At 36.8% G+C, this 15,179-nt stretch overlaps 1 protein-coding gene across 4 annotated transcripts in view; it reads right to left on the minus strand.

Moving 5' to 3' along the window:
• The window catches only part of ADGRG6 (adhesion G protein-coupled receptor G6), a 155,431-nt gene that overhangs the window by 31,501 nt on the left and 108,751 nt on the right, over nt 1-15,179 (minus strand). For all 4 annotated transcript variants that reach the window (XM_034765519.1, XM_034765517.1, XM_034765518.1 and 1 more), the window contains 5 exons: nt 15,045-15,159; nt 11,837-11,898; nt 8,110-8,317; nt 7,323-7,488; nt 2,762-2,902 (listed from right to left, as the gene is read on the minus strand). In XM_034765519.1, the coding sequence (XP_034621410.1) occupies nt 2,762-2,902; nt 7,323-7,488; nt 8,110-8,317; nt 11,837-11,898; nt 15,045-15,159 (692 nt within the window). The remainder of the gene's footprint in view (nt 1-2,761; nt 2,903-7,322; nt 7,489-8,109; nt 8,318-11,836; nt 11,899-15,044; nt 15,160-15,179) is intronic.

Below are 15,179 nucleotides of genomic sequence, written 5' to 3' on the forward strand. Positions count from 1 at the left end.
AAAAGGCCATTTGATGTCTTGTATCCACACTTTGTTAAGCAGGGATAAGAGACATTTGTAAATTAAAATAAAATACAAGTAATATTTCTTCTTATGATATTAGTTTGGACTGAATTAAGGTTGGGGAAAAGCTTTTAGGAAGGAGAATATAAGAGGTATAAAAATTAAGGGATTATGTGGCTGGAACTATTACAGGGGTTTGAGAGGAAATGTGGAGTATTTATATAGATATTCAATGCAATTCATATAGACTGTACCATTTTAAAATACTATCTTCATAGGCTCAAAATAGAGTCTTTTAAAATCAAGTTTTCATATAAACCTTAACAAGCACGATAATTATAGTGGACTGTAATGTAATAGCAACAAATACATATTAACATTCTCTCAAATAGAGAAATGGCATAGCCGACACCAGTGGAGATTTTTTTTTAATTTTGAACTGTGCATTCATTACATATTTTTTATGTAACTAACAGAAGAAACAGCTCCATGCACCAAACAATACATTTTTGTTGATTGAGATGTTCTGCAGATTGTTTTATATTGTAGTTTATTTGAATAGGAAGTGATCGTTATTTAATTGTCTTCATAATCAGAATCCAATATAAACTAGCTGAAATGATCAAGCAGCATTGAGTGCTCTTTGGAAGCCTCTTCATGAAAAGGCATTTGACTATCTTTTGATAGCACAAGGACTGATGTTGTTTGTTTAAAAGTGCTTTGAGATCTAGAGATGAAAAGCACTATACAAGAACGAGGTGGTCTTATTATTAATATACTATCAGTATAATATTAGTACTCCAAGGAAAGATGGGAATGTTAGTCTGGATTAGGATGACATTTTGAAATGAGAATTTTCCCTTCTTTGTGCATCCATCTAGCCACCTACAGAAAGAGACCTTCCTCTTCCTCTTCTAGTACTCCTCCTTACAGAATGGCAAATAACTCTCCACACATGATTTATCTAGGGAATTTAGTCTCTTGTGTTTAGGACATGTGTGAGCACATCGTGATTTCCTCAAACATTTTTATGGCTCAAAAATATTTAACATAAGTTTTTGACTATTTACAAACAAATTCTGGATGGCTTGTCAAGAGTTCTCAGTGAGTATTCACTATTCACTGTTTGTGCTGCAAAGACTCCCACATCGGTGAAGAGGTCAGAGTTCCTTACAGGATTGAAACCTTGGCTACTTGTGATTGGTTACCAGTTACTGTTTCTGTTTCATGGTCTGATGAATGCATAAATGCTCACATGTGCAAATGGAAAATATGTTTTTTTGCACATGCTTACTTTCTCAAATGTCTGACCCAGCACACCTAGGCTGCCTAAATGAATTGTTTAAAAAAGTAAACTATTCCTGAAAAAATTGCTTGCAGTATTCATGCAGCTCTAAGTTTTTATTGTCTTCCTATCAAATATATCTTTCTTACTGCCAAACGCATTCTAGTACCACTCAGGAACACACGCGAGGAAGTCAGACAGATCAATTATATGCTAATCTGGCGTCAGGAGTGTCATTTGTCTTTTGAGAGCGTATCCTTAATTGTAAGTCACAATCATTATGGTTGAACTTTGCCCCTTAATATAAAATATGAAGAAACCATGATTAGTCATGACTAATCATGATGGAGCTTCTGAAGACCAAGCTTTAGTGCTATTTATTAAGATAGAATGTTTGATCATTATGTGGATTTTGTGTCATTATGACAAAACCTACTGTTGTGTGCTTCTGTTTTCTTGACTCACAGGGTGTATTTCAGAAGGCAACTCTGAGTCACTATGGGTATTTTGCTAGCCTAGATTATCTCTAGTGTCTCAGTACAGTGCCAATAAAAATGATAATATACACACAAGACCAGAGTCCTGTGGATGCACAAGAGCCAAAGGTCATTTGAAATACTAATGGGAAAATGAACTCAAGCCAAAAACACTGTTCATTAGGAGAACTGTGTTTTCTTCTGAATGAATACAATATCTTTTGAATGTAGAGTGATTTTTTCACTTGTGAAGATCTTCCTAACTCGTTGGTGCATGAAGACGGGGAAAGTGATTATCACATGATCAGACTTAATGAAGAAAAAAATACTTAGATCCCCTCAGTTCTGCGATCTCAATATCACTAATCTTATTGAGTAACCATTTCCTCTCAGAAAACCTGTATATAAAGTGTAAACACACTGTATGTGGATTGAGAAGGCGTATCTGTGATGGTCAACAGAAAATTAACATGCTCTCGTATCGGTGGAATTAACCCTTGTGCAAAGTACCAGCACAAAAGTATCATTGGGATTTAACTGGTACATTGGCCTTGTGCTGATCTTCTGCACAGGGGTAAATTTCACCCTGGGTGATCACTTAAAAAAAAAAGGAAGAGAAATAATTTTAGCAGAAATAATTTTAGGCTCGATTCCAAGCTGGTGTAAAACAGCGTGCCTCAACTGAACACAGTGGAGCTATGCCAATCCATCCAAGTGGTCACTTGGATATCAATTCCTTCTAGACTATTATGAGCAGAAGCTTGTGTGATACAGAAGGAAACTTTCCTTAGAATTGTAGTAAGATCTCTGACATAATGTATAACCTAAATACTGTGGTAATCTAGTCACTATTAATATGCAATACTTATTCCCAATGCCTACCTCTACTACTACCATATCATTTCTATAACTCTTGAGATATTGCAAAGTGATTATACTTTGGCAGGCTCACTTGCTTCAGTCCAGATGAAATTGGTTCAAGCATATTTGTACTTGCCTGGAAAAGTCCATTTTTGTTGAAGAATGTAAACTGAGCCCTAGATACAGCTTCAAACTCATCTTGACTTAAATTCTTCAGTAAACTTGAAGGCAGAACAACAGAAGCCAGGGCATTTCCCTGATTCTTGTCAAAATCTAACTGTTTTATAAAAAGAGGAAAGAGCAGGTCAGACCAAAAATGAAATCAACCAAGGTCCACTGAATCTGCGCACACTCCCCGCAATATTGTCAAATCTGATTTGAACATAAGACTACAATAACCATTAGCATAAATATGGCATTGATGAGGATTGATACAGTCCAAAATAATGTTCCGGTATGTTTTTACATCTTCCTTGTGGGAGTCCAGGCTTGAGACATATTATTATTTGTATTACTGTAGCACCTAGGAGCCCAATCATGGACCAGGGCTCAGATGTGTGAGGTGCTGTACAAACAAGAGAACAAAAAGACAGTTTCTGTGCCCAAATAGCTTCAAGAAGTAGACAAAGCTAATCTCCAGATGCTGTATTGATCCCTTGGGGCCCAGAGCAGTGAGGGTAATCTACAGCACCCTTCATGCTGCTCTCACTTATACCCTGGAGAACAACCAAGCAGTAAGGGAGCACACTGACCAACTCTGCCTTCGCCTTTATGAGGAATGTTTTGTACTCCTTGGCTGTTGTTGCAGAGCTGGGCCATTGTTTCAGGGACACAACACTGCTTCAGTTTACACTTAATTCATGTTTTGAGTGTGTCTTCACTAGAAAATGTCCCACTTTCTAGCAGCAGTGTGGCTGCGCTGGTGCTAGAGGCAATGTGAGCACATTGGGCCAGGCTCAGGCATTTTTACTATTGAATCATGAAAATTAATGCTGGCTGCTATCCATATTAGCACTTACAGTGCTACAAGCACCAGTGCACCTACCCCTTTGCTGGGAAAAAGGGCACAGGATTTCCAGTGTAAACAAAGCCTTAGAATATTTTCTTCACAACCATAAGGGCTAGAAATATTTTTCTTTATAAAAAGAAAGCTTTGACCTGGAGCACAATTCTGTATTAAGGGGTTGATTCTGTGGCAAACTCTACTGAAACACAGAATAGATGGGCCCTGGCTATATTTAACTTGTGTTAAGAGAAATTTTTAGCCAATTTATGTTAATAAACAACATTGAAATAAAACAGTGTTAATGGACTTTTTCCCCCAGTTTTTTTGTTAAGATTGTCTCATGGTGACTTTTTGATATACATGTAAATTGCTGGAAGGTGGATTTTTAGTTGACCATATTTAAATGTGTCATTTCCCCATGAGACCAACAAATGTTTCCACTTAGCAGCTTCTACATAACTCATATTCAAAATTGGTGAGTTAACAACATGTTTCCTTCCGGAATTCTGTTTAAACTGACTAATGCATAGTAACAATAGTGCTAGATTAATGTCGTTGTTTGTCATTTAGAAAAGATTTAATTCTCCCCCTTTTGAATTCTATAATATCTTATCAGCATGTCCAGTTTCCGTGTGAAACAATCTGGGGAAGAAAAAAACAAAGATTTTTTTTTTATTACATTTAGGGTCACCAACTAAATATGGCAAAAATGAGAAACTCCCTGGAGTCAGAATAAGGACAGACTACACAGGAATGTGTCAAACAGCTAGAAGCCCACTTTTTCAATCAATCCATCAGTCCATGCAATCAGGTCCTTATTTTGACAGTCATCACTTTCATATTTCTGAGAGCCTCCTCTTTTCCTGTAACTACAGTGGAAGAAGCAAGAGACTTACAACTTTCTGAACAAGACACCGAAATTAACAGACGAGTAGACATGAGAACATCAGTGTTGAAATATTGTAGGAGTGCCTATGAATATAAACACATTACACTAGTTTACAAATTCATGTTAGTGGGCAACAGAGCCATTAGCAGGGACTGAAAAGGTCAAAAGCACTGTGATTGGTATTTAAGGCCCAAAGGCTAGAAGACTTGACCTTGGTGAAAGAACTTTTGTAAACAAAAGAAATTATACTGTCATTGGTTATTTCCTCAGGAACGTTCTTTCAAGAGTTGTCTTGGCACAGAGGATTTTGGAACCCACAGTACTTCATTGTGTCTGGTAACATTATCTATAGAAGCCCATCTCTAAACAGGAAAATAGAACTGGCCAACAGAAAAAGATGTAATGTAATCATAAATACTCTTGTGAATGACACGCTGATATTTGCAACCCTTATTATATGCTTACTGTAAACCAGTGTTTCCCACACTGTGTTTCGCAGAACACTGGTGTTCCGCATGATTGAATAGGTGTTCCGTGAAAGACTCTTGCACTTGATTTTTGTACTACTTTATACACGCTTTCCAGTTAGAAATTGTTAGTTCAAGTTATTTTAAATTTGTATTTTTGCTTTGTTTTATAAAATAAAATATATTTGAGCATAAATAACGCAATTTTTTTACTTGAAAACCAAACGACTACAAAATAATATTATAAGTGTTCCGTAATAGGCTAAAAAGTATTCCGTGGCCAAAAAAGGTTTGAGAAACGCTGCTGTAAACATTTGAAAGAGTGAATATTTATTGACAAGAATGCTCATGGCCATTAAAAACACCAGAGCAAAGAAATGTGTGAATTTATTACAGCTTCTGCAGCCATTTTGGAAAGCACTTATTATTCCCACAACTGATTTGAATAATTATCAGTAGTTCATGGATAATATAGGATCATTAAAGGGGACTCCCATTGTTTATAAGCTTACGTCAACCAGTCACATGACACATGTGATAACTCAGAGGGTGCAAATAGCAATAGCAACCAAACATAGGCTACAGAACTACAAGACATACAGGCCCTGTTCACAAACTGTTTATCAAGCATTTGTGAAAAACACATGCATTTGTAAAAATCACAAAGCTGTTTAGGGATAATACCTGACAGACAGACAGAACACAGGGATAAATTCATCTGGTAAGTTGTCCTCAAAGAATAATTTGGCTAAGGCTAGTAGAAACTCTGCATCTACTAGAGATGTCTTATTAGGTTCAATGAAGAGAACGGAAGAGGTTTCTCTAAAAATAAGGATTATATTACAGGAACAATTTAACAAAATGAATTCCCAAATGCTAACAGTCAAAGATTTGGCAAGAACTGTAAAGATACTTGACTAAAGTACAATTTCTTCAAGCTGCTGTGGATAGATTTGCTTGATATCCATCTTAAATAAAACAACATGTAGCTTGAGGTTTTTAAGATTCCCTAAAGATCATCACAATATTTGGTAGAAGTTCTTGACCTTGTGAAAGGGAAGCTCCATCCAGAGAGGAGAGAAAAATTCTTGCCTAATAAGCATGAAAATATAAACTTTGACCACAGATGTTGAGGAAATTTTTGATGTGGAAGGGGCTAAGAATTCTCAATAAGCTGTTGGAAGTGTAAAAGCCTGAAAACCAACTCAGTGTTTCAATAGGAACATTATTAATGAACTTGTCTTTTCTTATGGCACAATCTAGTTTTCATCATTATTTAAACAGTCCTGTAATAAATTATTCCAGGGCAAGAAAATTCTAATATTCCTGGATGTCCTCATGCCACAGATGGTATTTGTTATTATACGTGCAGGACATCCCAGATCTAAATGTAGAATTTTTCCTTTCATCTCCATAAATGCAAGGTGAAAACTGAATGATAACTGTTCCTTTTCTTTTATAACACTCAGCAATCAAGCTTTATTAATAACAAAACTTCCTCATCCATTTCCACTAAATTTGATCTGTAGAAAAATGGGCAAAATTCTGTGAGTGAAAATGAGTGAAACTCCATTAAAATAAATGTCACGGGGCCTACTTATACCTGCAGAGAATTTGATCCTTTGAATTTTAGGTCCAGAAGATAATATGAACAATATTTAAAAAGACTATAATATTTTATGATATTGTTATTCATGTATATTGTGCCATAAATTTGCATGGTACTTACAGAAATGACAAGTTTTTTATCAGGAATAGCAAGTTTACATCAACAGAGAATTTAGTTTCTCGTGTATAGTACAGCAATATTATTCTGTTACACTATACTGTAATGATTTGCATTTAACTGTTAGCACAACTTCATGTTTAAATTATGAAATTAGCTCCTTGGGTCTGATTATTTGTTTATAATAGAAAGATTTTATTGTGTTTTTTTTGACTAAAGAAACATCATCAGTTATTTGTAAAAGGTAGTTATAGGTGACAATCATATGGGGCTGTTAAATAATGTGTGCTGGCTAACAGATTGCCAAAGTCTAATTCAGGAGACGGGTTGTACAGAAGATTAATAGAGGATATTTTCCCTCCTCATTTTTCCAAGTAGATGAAAAAAGGGAGCTAGTTTGGAATATGTCAGCAAAACATTTAAATTTGTAACAGTCAGAATTTGGTCTGGATTTCCTATAACCCATGGAAGTACTAAATTAAGCTATTTGAAAGGTAATCAATACTCCCAACTGGGTTCAGTGCTCCTGTATCATACCTAATAAATAATAAGCAATAATTCTTAACATCAGACACATTTTGAGTTCCAGTATAAATGTCTGTTCTGTACCTGAAAATCTGAAGCATTGTTCTGGGGACCAACACTGAAGGAGGATCCACTAAATGAAGTTGAATTAATAGAAGAAACTCCAAGTGCCAGGTTCCGAGTTGAGATGCTCATGGAAGGTCCAGTGAACTGAATCTTTAAGGCTAAGGTATCAATAGTTTTTAAAGCTCTAAAAACAAAGACAATTATAAACAAATATGTTGTTTTTATATATCTATATCTATATCTATCTACATACATATAAACAAAACAGAAGAGATGAGAAGAAAGAAAAATTATGATGAAATCAGTAATACAGCATCAGGAAAGAAAATTACTCTTGTGAGCTTTGAGTCCATTTCCTGACACTAATTTTTGTAAACCCAACAGGAGATTTGATAGATAGATCTCTCTGGGCCAGAGCCTCAAATGATGTAAATCAATATAGGTATTGAAACCAGTGTATTTATGCTGATTTGCACTAAGGAAGGATCTGTCTGTCTGACTTTCTGGCTACAGAACAATGTTCCAATAATATTTACATTCATATTACAGTTTCACTTATATCAAAGGACTTAACTTTTTGTCAAGCTCCTTAATTCCGAGACTCGATATACGTCACTTGGAAAAATGTCTCATAAGTCATCTCATTTGGCAAAATGTGTTTCAAGGGACTTAATCAAAAGTCTAAGGTAGGTTGGCTGTAGCTTGTGTATCTCTATTTAGGAAGCTTGAAGTTTTTATGATCCCATACCCCAACAGGTAGTAAAACACTTTCTCAACCTCCTCCCTCAAATTCAGAAACACTTACTCAGAAGATGATGCTGCCAATACACTGTCTGAACTCGTTAAAATATTGGAAAAAATTGTCACCACAGTAGAACCCAAAGACTCATCAATTTCTTCATCGTTCACAATTTTTTTAAGTTTCTGGACAACATCATTGACTTTGTCTGAGGTCAGCTGCTGCCCTTCACCAGTGAGATTCAGAAGTTGATTGGCTATATCAGCTGCATTTTCTGTGAGAACATAGGTAAAAGGGAACAAAAGGAGAAAGGGATACATGTGAAGAGCACTTCCTGCTTGTTGATTTACAAGGTATTTGGTGCTAATTGAACAAACATAATAACTAATCAACATAAAGTACATAGGACGAGCTGAGCTTATATAATGTACTTCTCTGTTTCCTCTTTCTTTTACTAATTTTATCTCGGTTTATCCTCATTTAAAGTAGGAAAAGATTAGAATGGATGAATGAAAGAAGAGAAAAGAGGGGAAAAAGAAAGAAGATAAGCATATTTCCTTCCCTTCTCTCCTTTCCTGTCCTTATCTTACACACTCTTTCTCTTTGGGAAAACCACATTGTCCTTCATCCCTGAGACCAAACTGTGGGTCTCCTGATGCCCCAGTTCCAGGAGAAATTTAACTCCTTTTTGGGTTCAGAAAGTAAAATCCTGACCCTATTGAAGTCAAATTGGAATTTTTCTATTGAGTTCATTTCACCCAGAGTCTATGCATGAATGGCATGACAAGTAAATCTCATACAAGGGCTTTTTCTGGTAAGACAAGATTGGGTGTTTAATATGGTGGCAATGTGGGCCACACACAAACAGTGGTATAAATTAGACTTTAGGCATCAGTTGGCCAGAAAAATAGTATAAAAGGTTAAGCCATGTAATCTGAAAAAAATTGGCATTCTGTAAGTGTGCTGAAAAAATTATTTGACAGGCTAAGGAGGTAGAGTGATGAATGTAGGAGAAAAAACTATAAACAAATCACTTTATCTACACTCACATATTTGTTATTTTTCCTGATATACAACCACTGTTGCCCTGTTGGCTAATATTACATTCATTTTACGCCTGAGTGCCTGATTCTGCACTGCCTTATCCCTTGTATGGTCACTTATACCTGTGCAAAATAAGTTCAAACTAGGTTTAAAATGCTATCAAATAAGAATTCTGCACTATGTTCCAATGACTGTTCCCATTTTGCACTGGTGTACACAAAGAACATGAGTCCAATTTACACTAAGGCCCTTTACATTACTCTGGCAGTGGGTATAAATGTAATTTATTTCCACTTTACACCAGTGTGATAGAAAGCTGTCTTTGTGTAAATGAGAATAAGGCTCCAGGAGTCCAATCCAAAGCCCACTGGAATCCTTTTCATTGACTTCAGTGGCTTTGAATCAGGCCACAGGTACAAAACATTGGAAAATCAGACTGGAACAGACTGTCAATTTGATGCAAATTAACACCTGCCCCCAGTCTTGGCATAAAAAAATTAACTCATGGCACTGAATTTGATCCAGAGAATGTCATGGATAGGCTGGATTCAATTTGTTGTTTTCTCATAGATTTTAAATATTTATTTTGATTTTTTTTTAAATATTGAAACAACTTAGTATGAGTGAGGGAGACATGCTGGCATAGGGTAGGGAAACCAACCACCAAACACCACAAGAACGCTCCACGGTATTTTCCCCAGGCATTGAAATTAGAAGTGTGTGTTAGAATTTACAGGGGGGTGAGACCGTGAGGGCAAAGATGGGCTGTATGTCACCATAGTAAAAATTGAAAAATGTTTCACAACCCTTTTATTACTTTAACTCCTGTTTTAAAATCATCACACATTAAAGTTGGCTACTCAGGCCTTCTGTGAAGCACTATATCTACATTCTTTTTGGTTTCTTGTAATTTTGCACAACTCTGTTAATGAACTTCTTGAATGAAGTACACTCATCTTTCATGGCTTCTTGTGTGTATGGTACTTCCAGTCCTTCAGCTGATATGCTTATTAGTTCATTCACATGATGAGGCAGAAGGAGACTTCATTCAAAGCACAAAATTCTATTCATTGATGAAAAAGAATGCTCAACTGGAGCTGTTGTGACTAGGGATAGCAAGAGATTAATTCCTACTTCTTTCATCCCAGGAAACAAAGATCAGGTTAACCCACTAGTGATGATAAAAAAGAAGTTGAAGCGAAATATTCTTTCATTCATCATATGACATTCCACTCTGTATGCAAATTCTCTATCACATCACAGCCTAATTGCTTATTGAATTTCATCCTATTTCCTTCAGACCATTTCTCCAGTTTGTCCAGATCATTTTGAATTTTAATCCTATCCTCCAAAGCACTTGCAACCCCTCCCAATTTGGAATAATTTACAAACTTTATAAGTGTACTCTTGATGCCATTATCTAAATCATTGGTGAAGATATTGAACAGAACCAGACCCAGAACCAATCCCTATGGGACCTAACTCGATATGCCCTTCCAGCTTGACAGGGAATCTCTGATAACTACTCTCAGGGACCATTTTCCAACCAGTTGTGCACTTACCTTATAGTAGCTCCAAGTTGTATTTCCCTAGTTGGTTTATGAGAAGGTTATTTGAGACGGTATCAAAAGCCTTACTAAAGGCAAGATATACCACATTTACCACTTCCCCCATCCACCAGGCTTGTTACCCTGTTAAAGAAAGCTATTAGATTGGTATGACATGCTGTTACTTATCACCTTATTATCTTTTAGGTGTTTGCAAATTGATTGCTTAATTATTTGTTCCATTATCTTTTTGGATACTAAAGTTAAGATGGCCTCTGCAGTGTGTATAGGAGAGATTATGGTTACACTTTTCTCTGAGAAAAGCTTGTACTCCACCATGTCTTCCAAAGAAGTTTGGAACTCCATCAAATGCACAAGCAGCCGTCTGCTTAGTGTTCAATTTACAAGCATTTAACTCTAAGATGTGGGTTGTACACATGCAGCTGATGTATCTCCTATAACCTGAACATCTAGAAATGTATCTACGAGCCTACCACTGACATCAAGATAATGTATGCAATGACTTAAAAATGCTTGATGCCAATTTGCATTGGTGCATTCATCAGTCACGTATGCAAATTTTTTGAATGTGGTGAGACAGTTCTTCACTTTTTCAACTGCTGAGTCTTTCACTGTTGCATTGCATGCTTCTAATCAGTCAGTTGAGTTTCTTGCAGAAAGATAGTGAGCATTTGCCAATCTTGTTCAGAAACAGTGTCCAATTTCAGGATTAACAAGTGACAATGCACTTAACATTGGCCTCCAGTTTGCAGTGTGTGTTATCTGTTGCTTAAATAGAAAATATGATGCCAACAGCTGTGTTTATTCACATAAACTGTGTTGTGTCTGCAGCATTCTTAACAGCTTCATTCAATCCTCCAGTTTTATTAATTGTAGCAGTGGGAGGCTTTCCTTCTTTGTAATCTTTTTTTGCAAGTGGTGCACCAATAAATGGGAAAAGTTTGACTAAGAAATATCGGAAACTGCCTTTAGGTTGTGGAGACACTATTTTTTCAGTGTTTCGGACTGTTGTAGATACACCACTTGAACCTTCAGATGACATTTTTGTATATTCTTTAGTTCTTGGTATGTTCTTCATCTTGGTTGGGGGTGATGGGAGAGTTCGGGGGGAGGTGTACATTGTCTCTGTGGGGATATAGGGAAATTGCTCCTGGATAAAGGATGAATATCAATACACTTACCTGTGCAATTTCTAAGATCAGGTTGGCCCCAGTAAGATGTATAGTTGTGCGGGTTTAAAAAACTGGAGGAAAAAAATGACAGAATATGCATTTATGCAAAGCGTGTCATATTATTCAGAATAATGTAGCATAATAAAGCTGTTTCAAAATTCATTTGTAAATTTCACAGCATCATGTTACATTAAAATTACAGTCCTGGCAGCAACAAAACTACAATGAAAATTAACAAGATATGACCGATATTGGGAATTTGCGGTTGATTGTTGTATAAAACTAGTGACATCAACAATGGTGCAAAAAAGGTATGCTCCATGGGCCAGATCCTCCATTGGTGTGAATTGCCATAGTTACATTGTCTCCAATGAAGCAGTGAGGATTTACACTAGTTAAGGATCTAGAGTTACATTTCAGGAGTGACCAAAGCAACTGTGTGGTCTATAGCATTCCTAATATGTCCTGACCAAATGTTTTGAAGAGTAGTTGAAATTTTCACATAAAGTGCCAAATCCTGCCATTATATTTTAACTTAAACTTAGTTAGGCTTTGAATCAGCCCTATGTGAAAAGAGCAGTGGCTGTAAGAAGAGTGTGAACAGTTGCAAGAAAGCTGGACACAAATATTCTGCCTTCCTTGATCCTGTGCAAGGATAGGCAGGCAGGTGTCTAAGATGTGATAAAGGGTATGTGACAAATCTGAGAAGTATCCTCACGTTAAAGTATCACTGATAAGTAATCATTTAAAAAATCTGTTATTAAAACCTCACAGCAATAGATTATTTCCATGGATTATATTTCCAAACTATGGAAAAAACACTCTATGGCCCTGTAATAAAAGACGGTATCATAACACATACACACAAGTGGGACAAATTAAGGCAACCTTAATTCTGCATATCCAAACTATTGAGTGCTTGACAGAGCATATTTAATGTTCTTTTAATGTAGCTTTAGGAAATATAAATTGTAACCTGACATTTTTTCTGTGATTGAGTATGTGAGTTCCATACATCATCAAGAGCACGGCAGTAGGTTTCACTGATGTGCTAACAAGCACCTGGTTATCTAGCACTGCCAAATCTGTGATCCATACTGTACAATGTTTGCAGGCCACATCAGTCTTCTGTTGCTGTGGGGTTTGCTTAGGACCCAGTGTCACAGAGACATTACTATATTTAACATTTTCCTTCATGCCTGGGACAGGTTAAACTACATAGGCTGTCTATTTGAGCCTTTTTGAGGGGTGGGATCAAAACATCACTGAATTTCTGCTCCACTGCCATTTTTCACTTAATCACGCCCACCATTTTCACACCAGATGGCAGAATGTTACACATTTCGGCTGTGCATTTCATCCTTTGTGAACCACACACACACAAATCTTTGGTATCTTTTTGTTTCTACAGTGTAGCAGCTGAGCATGTAGTTGCCTGCTTCTTTTTGTTCCCAGTATTGGCAAGAGTTACTGGAGACTGCTAGGCAAGAAAAGCCTACTACAAAGCAGAATAAAAATTTTGGATTAGAAATATTTTATGCTGACAATCAAAGTTATTGTGTAGGCCCCAATGAGTGTGCAATAGAGATAAGCAGTCCTGGGGCAGTAAAGGCCAGGAGCTTCAATGTGTAGTCACTCAGTGGCACACACATCAAAACAGTTTGACCCCTGCACTAGCTACTTTGTAACAAATGTTGTTCAATCAGAACCTAATGGTATTTGTACAAGATTAACAGGCTGAGGAAGTAAGTTAGTTAAACACAAACTCTGGTTGTTTTCCTGTCTGGCACAAAACCTTGAGGCTGATGTTCATGTTGCCATGTTTCCAGAAAGTAAAAGAGCTGGATCAGCCTTCCCAGACCGTGTCGCAGATACAATGTAGGCAAGTAAGTCTTTTTACAGCTTTAAAATATTCATCATTAGCCTGTATTATTGCTTATGGCTATCATATTAACTATAGTTATTATCATCATTGGTATCACCATCATGCCTAGATCAAAGCCTCATTGTGATAGGTACTGTACAAACACGCAGGAAAGGACAGTCTGTGCTCTGAAGAATTTATAGTCTGAATAGAGAAGACAGACCAATACGGGGAAGGAAAGGCAGGATTATTACCCCCATTTTACAGGTGGGGAATTGAGGCATGGAGAGATTAAGTGCCTTGATGAAGCTCACACAGCAAGTCTATGGCAGGGCCAAATACTGAACCTAAGTTTCCTGAGTCCCCAGTCTAAACCTTAAAACCTCCAGCCTAAAGCCTTAGACACATCTTTACTCCCTGCTACTACTAACTACTGCCAAACTGCCCATTTCGGTGTTGCAGCTGTTTTGGTCCCAGGAAATGAGAAAGACAAGGTAGGTGAGGTAATATCTTTTATTGGACTAACTTCTGCTGGTGGAAGGGACTAGCTTTCGAGATTCACGGAGTTCTTCCTCAGGCCTGGGAAAGATAACCAGAATGTCCAAATTAAATACAAGGTGGAACAGATTGCTAAGGGGTTCACACACACTGTAGGAGTCCACTTAAAATGAAACAGGAAATTAATACCTATACTGTAGGACAATGGAGGGTTAGCAGGCAGTGGGGTGTGTTACGAATTGTGGTAACGAGCCATAAAACCAGTATCTCTGTTAAATCTATGGATTTTAGTGCATTTTTCAAAGTATTTAATGTGAGTCCGACTTTGCTTTAACTAGATGAGAGGTCTCAGAACCTACCAAATAAACCTCTTCAACCAGAATTCAGCTGAGAATACTGTTTGTGATGGACAAATCAGTTTAGAATCCAGTTTACTATTGGTTCTGAAGTACTAGCTGTAGTAAAACATTATTTTTGACAGTTAAATAAGAAGAATGATTTGAAGATAAACAGGGAGCAGATCTGTTAGGTAAGAAGATACAATTATAGTTATTTTATGACCAGATAGTATTTGCAGGTCTCATTACACCTTGAAGAAGTGATGCCTATTTGTATCTTTTCCTGGTCATTACTAATCAAGGACATATCTCTACTTCAACATCATGTGCCTCTCTGTGCTATTTGGGCCTGCATGTGCCACAATATGAAAGTAACCTCACTTTAAAATAACGCTGATCCATTCATGGGCTAAATCGGACACAATTTAAATGGCATACACACTAAAATGTGAATACTGAATATTGGTTTTGCCATTAGACAGCTCATGGCTTCTGACAGGTCTCCATGATTACTTACCATGTTCTTGATGCAATCTGGACTGAGCTCCCATGGCACAATGTAAAGTTGGTTACAGTGGGCCTGGTATCTGGCCAGAAATAGTTCAGAGGGTTTTCTTCAGCTGTACATTTTTCTATAAAACAACAAAAATGA

The sequence above is a fragment of the Trachemys scripta genome, chromosome 3, assembly GCF_013100865.1.
Source record: "Trachemys scripta elegans isolate TJP31775 chromosome 3, CAS_Tse_1.0, whole genome shotgun sequence".
NCBI classification, from domain to species: Eukaryota; Metazoa; Chordata; order Testudines; family Emydidae; genus Trachemys; species Trachemys scripta.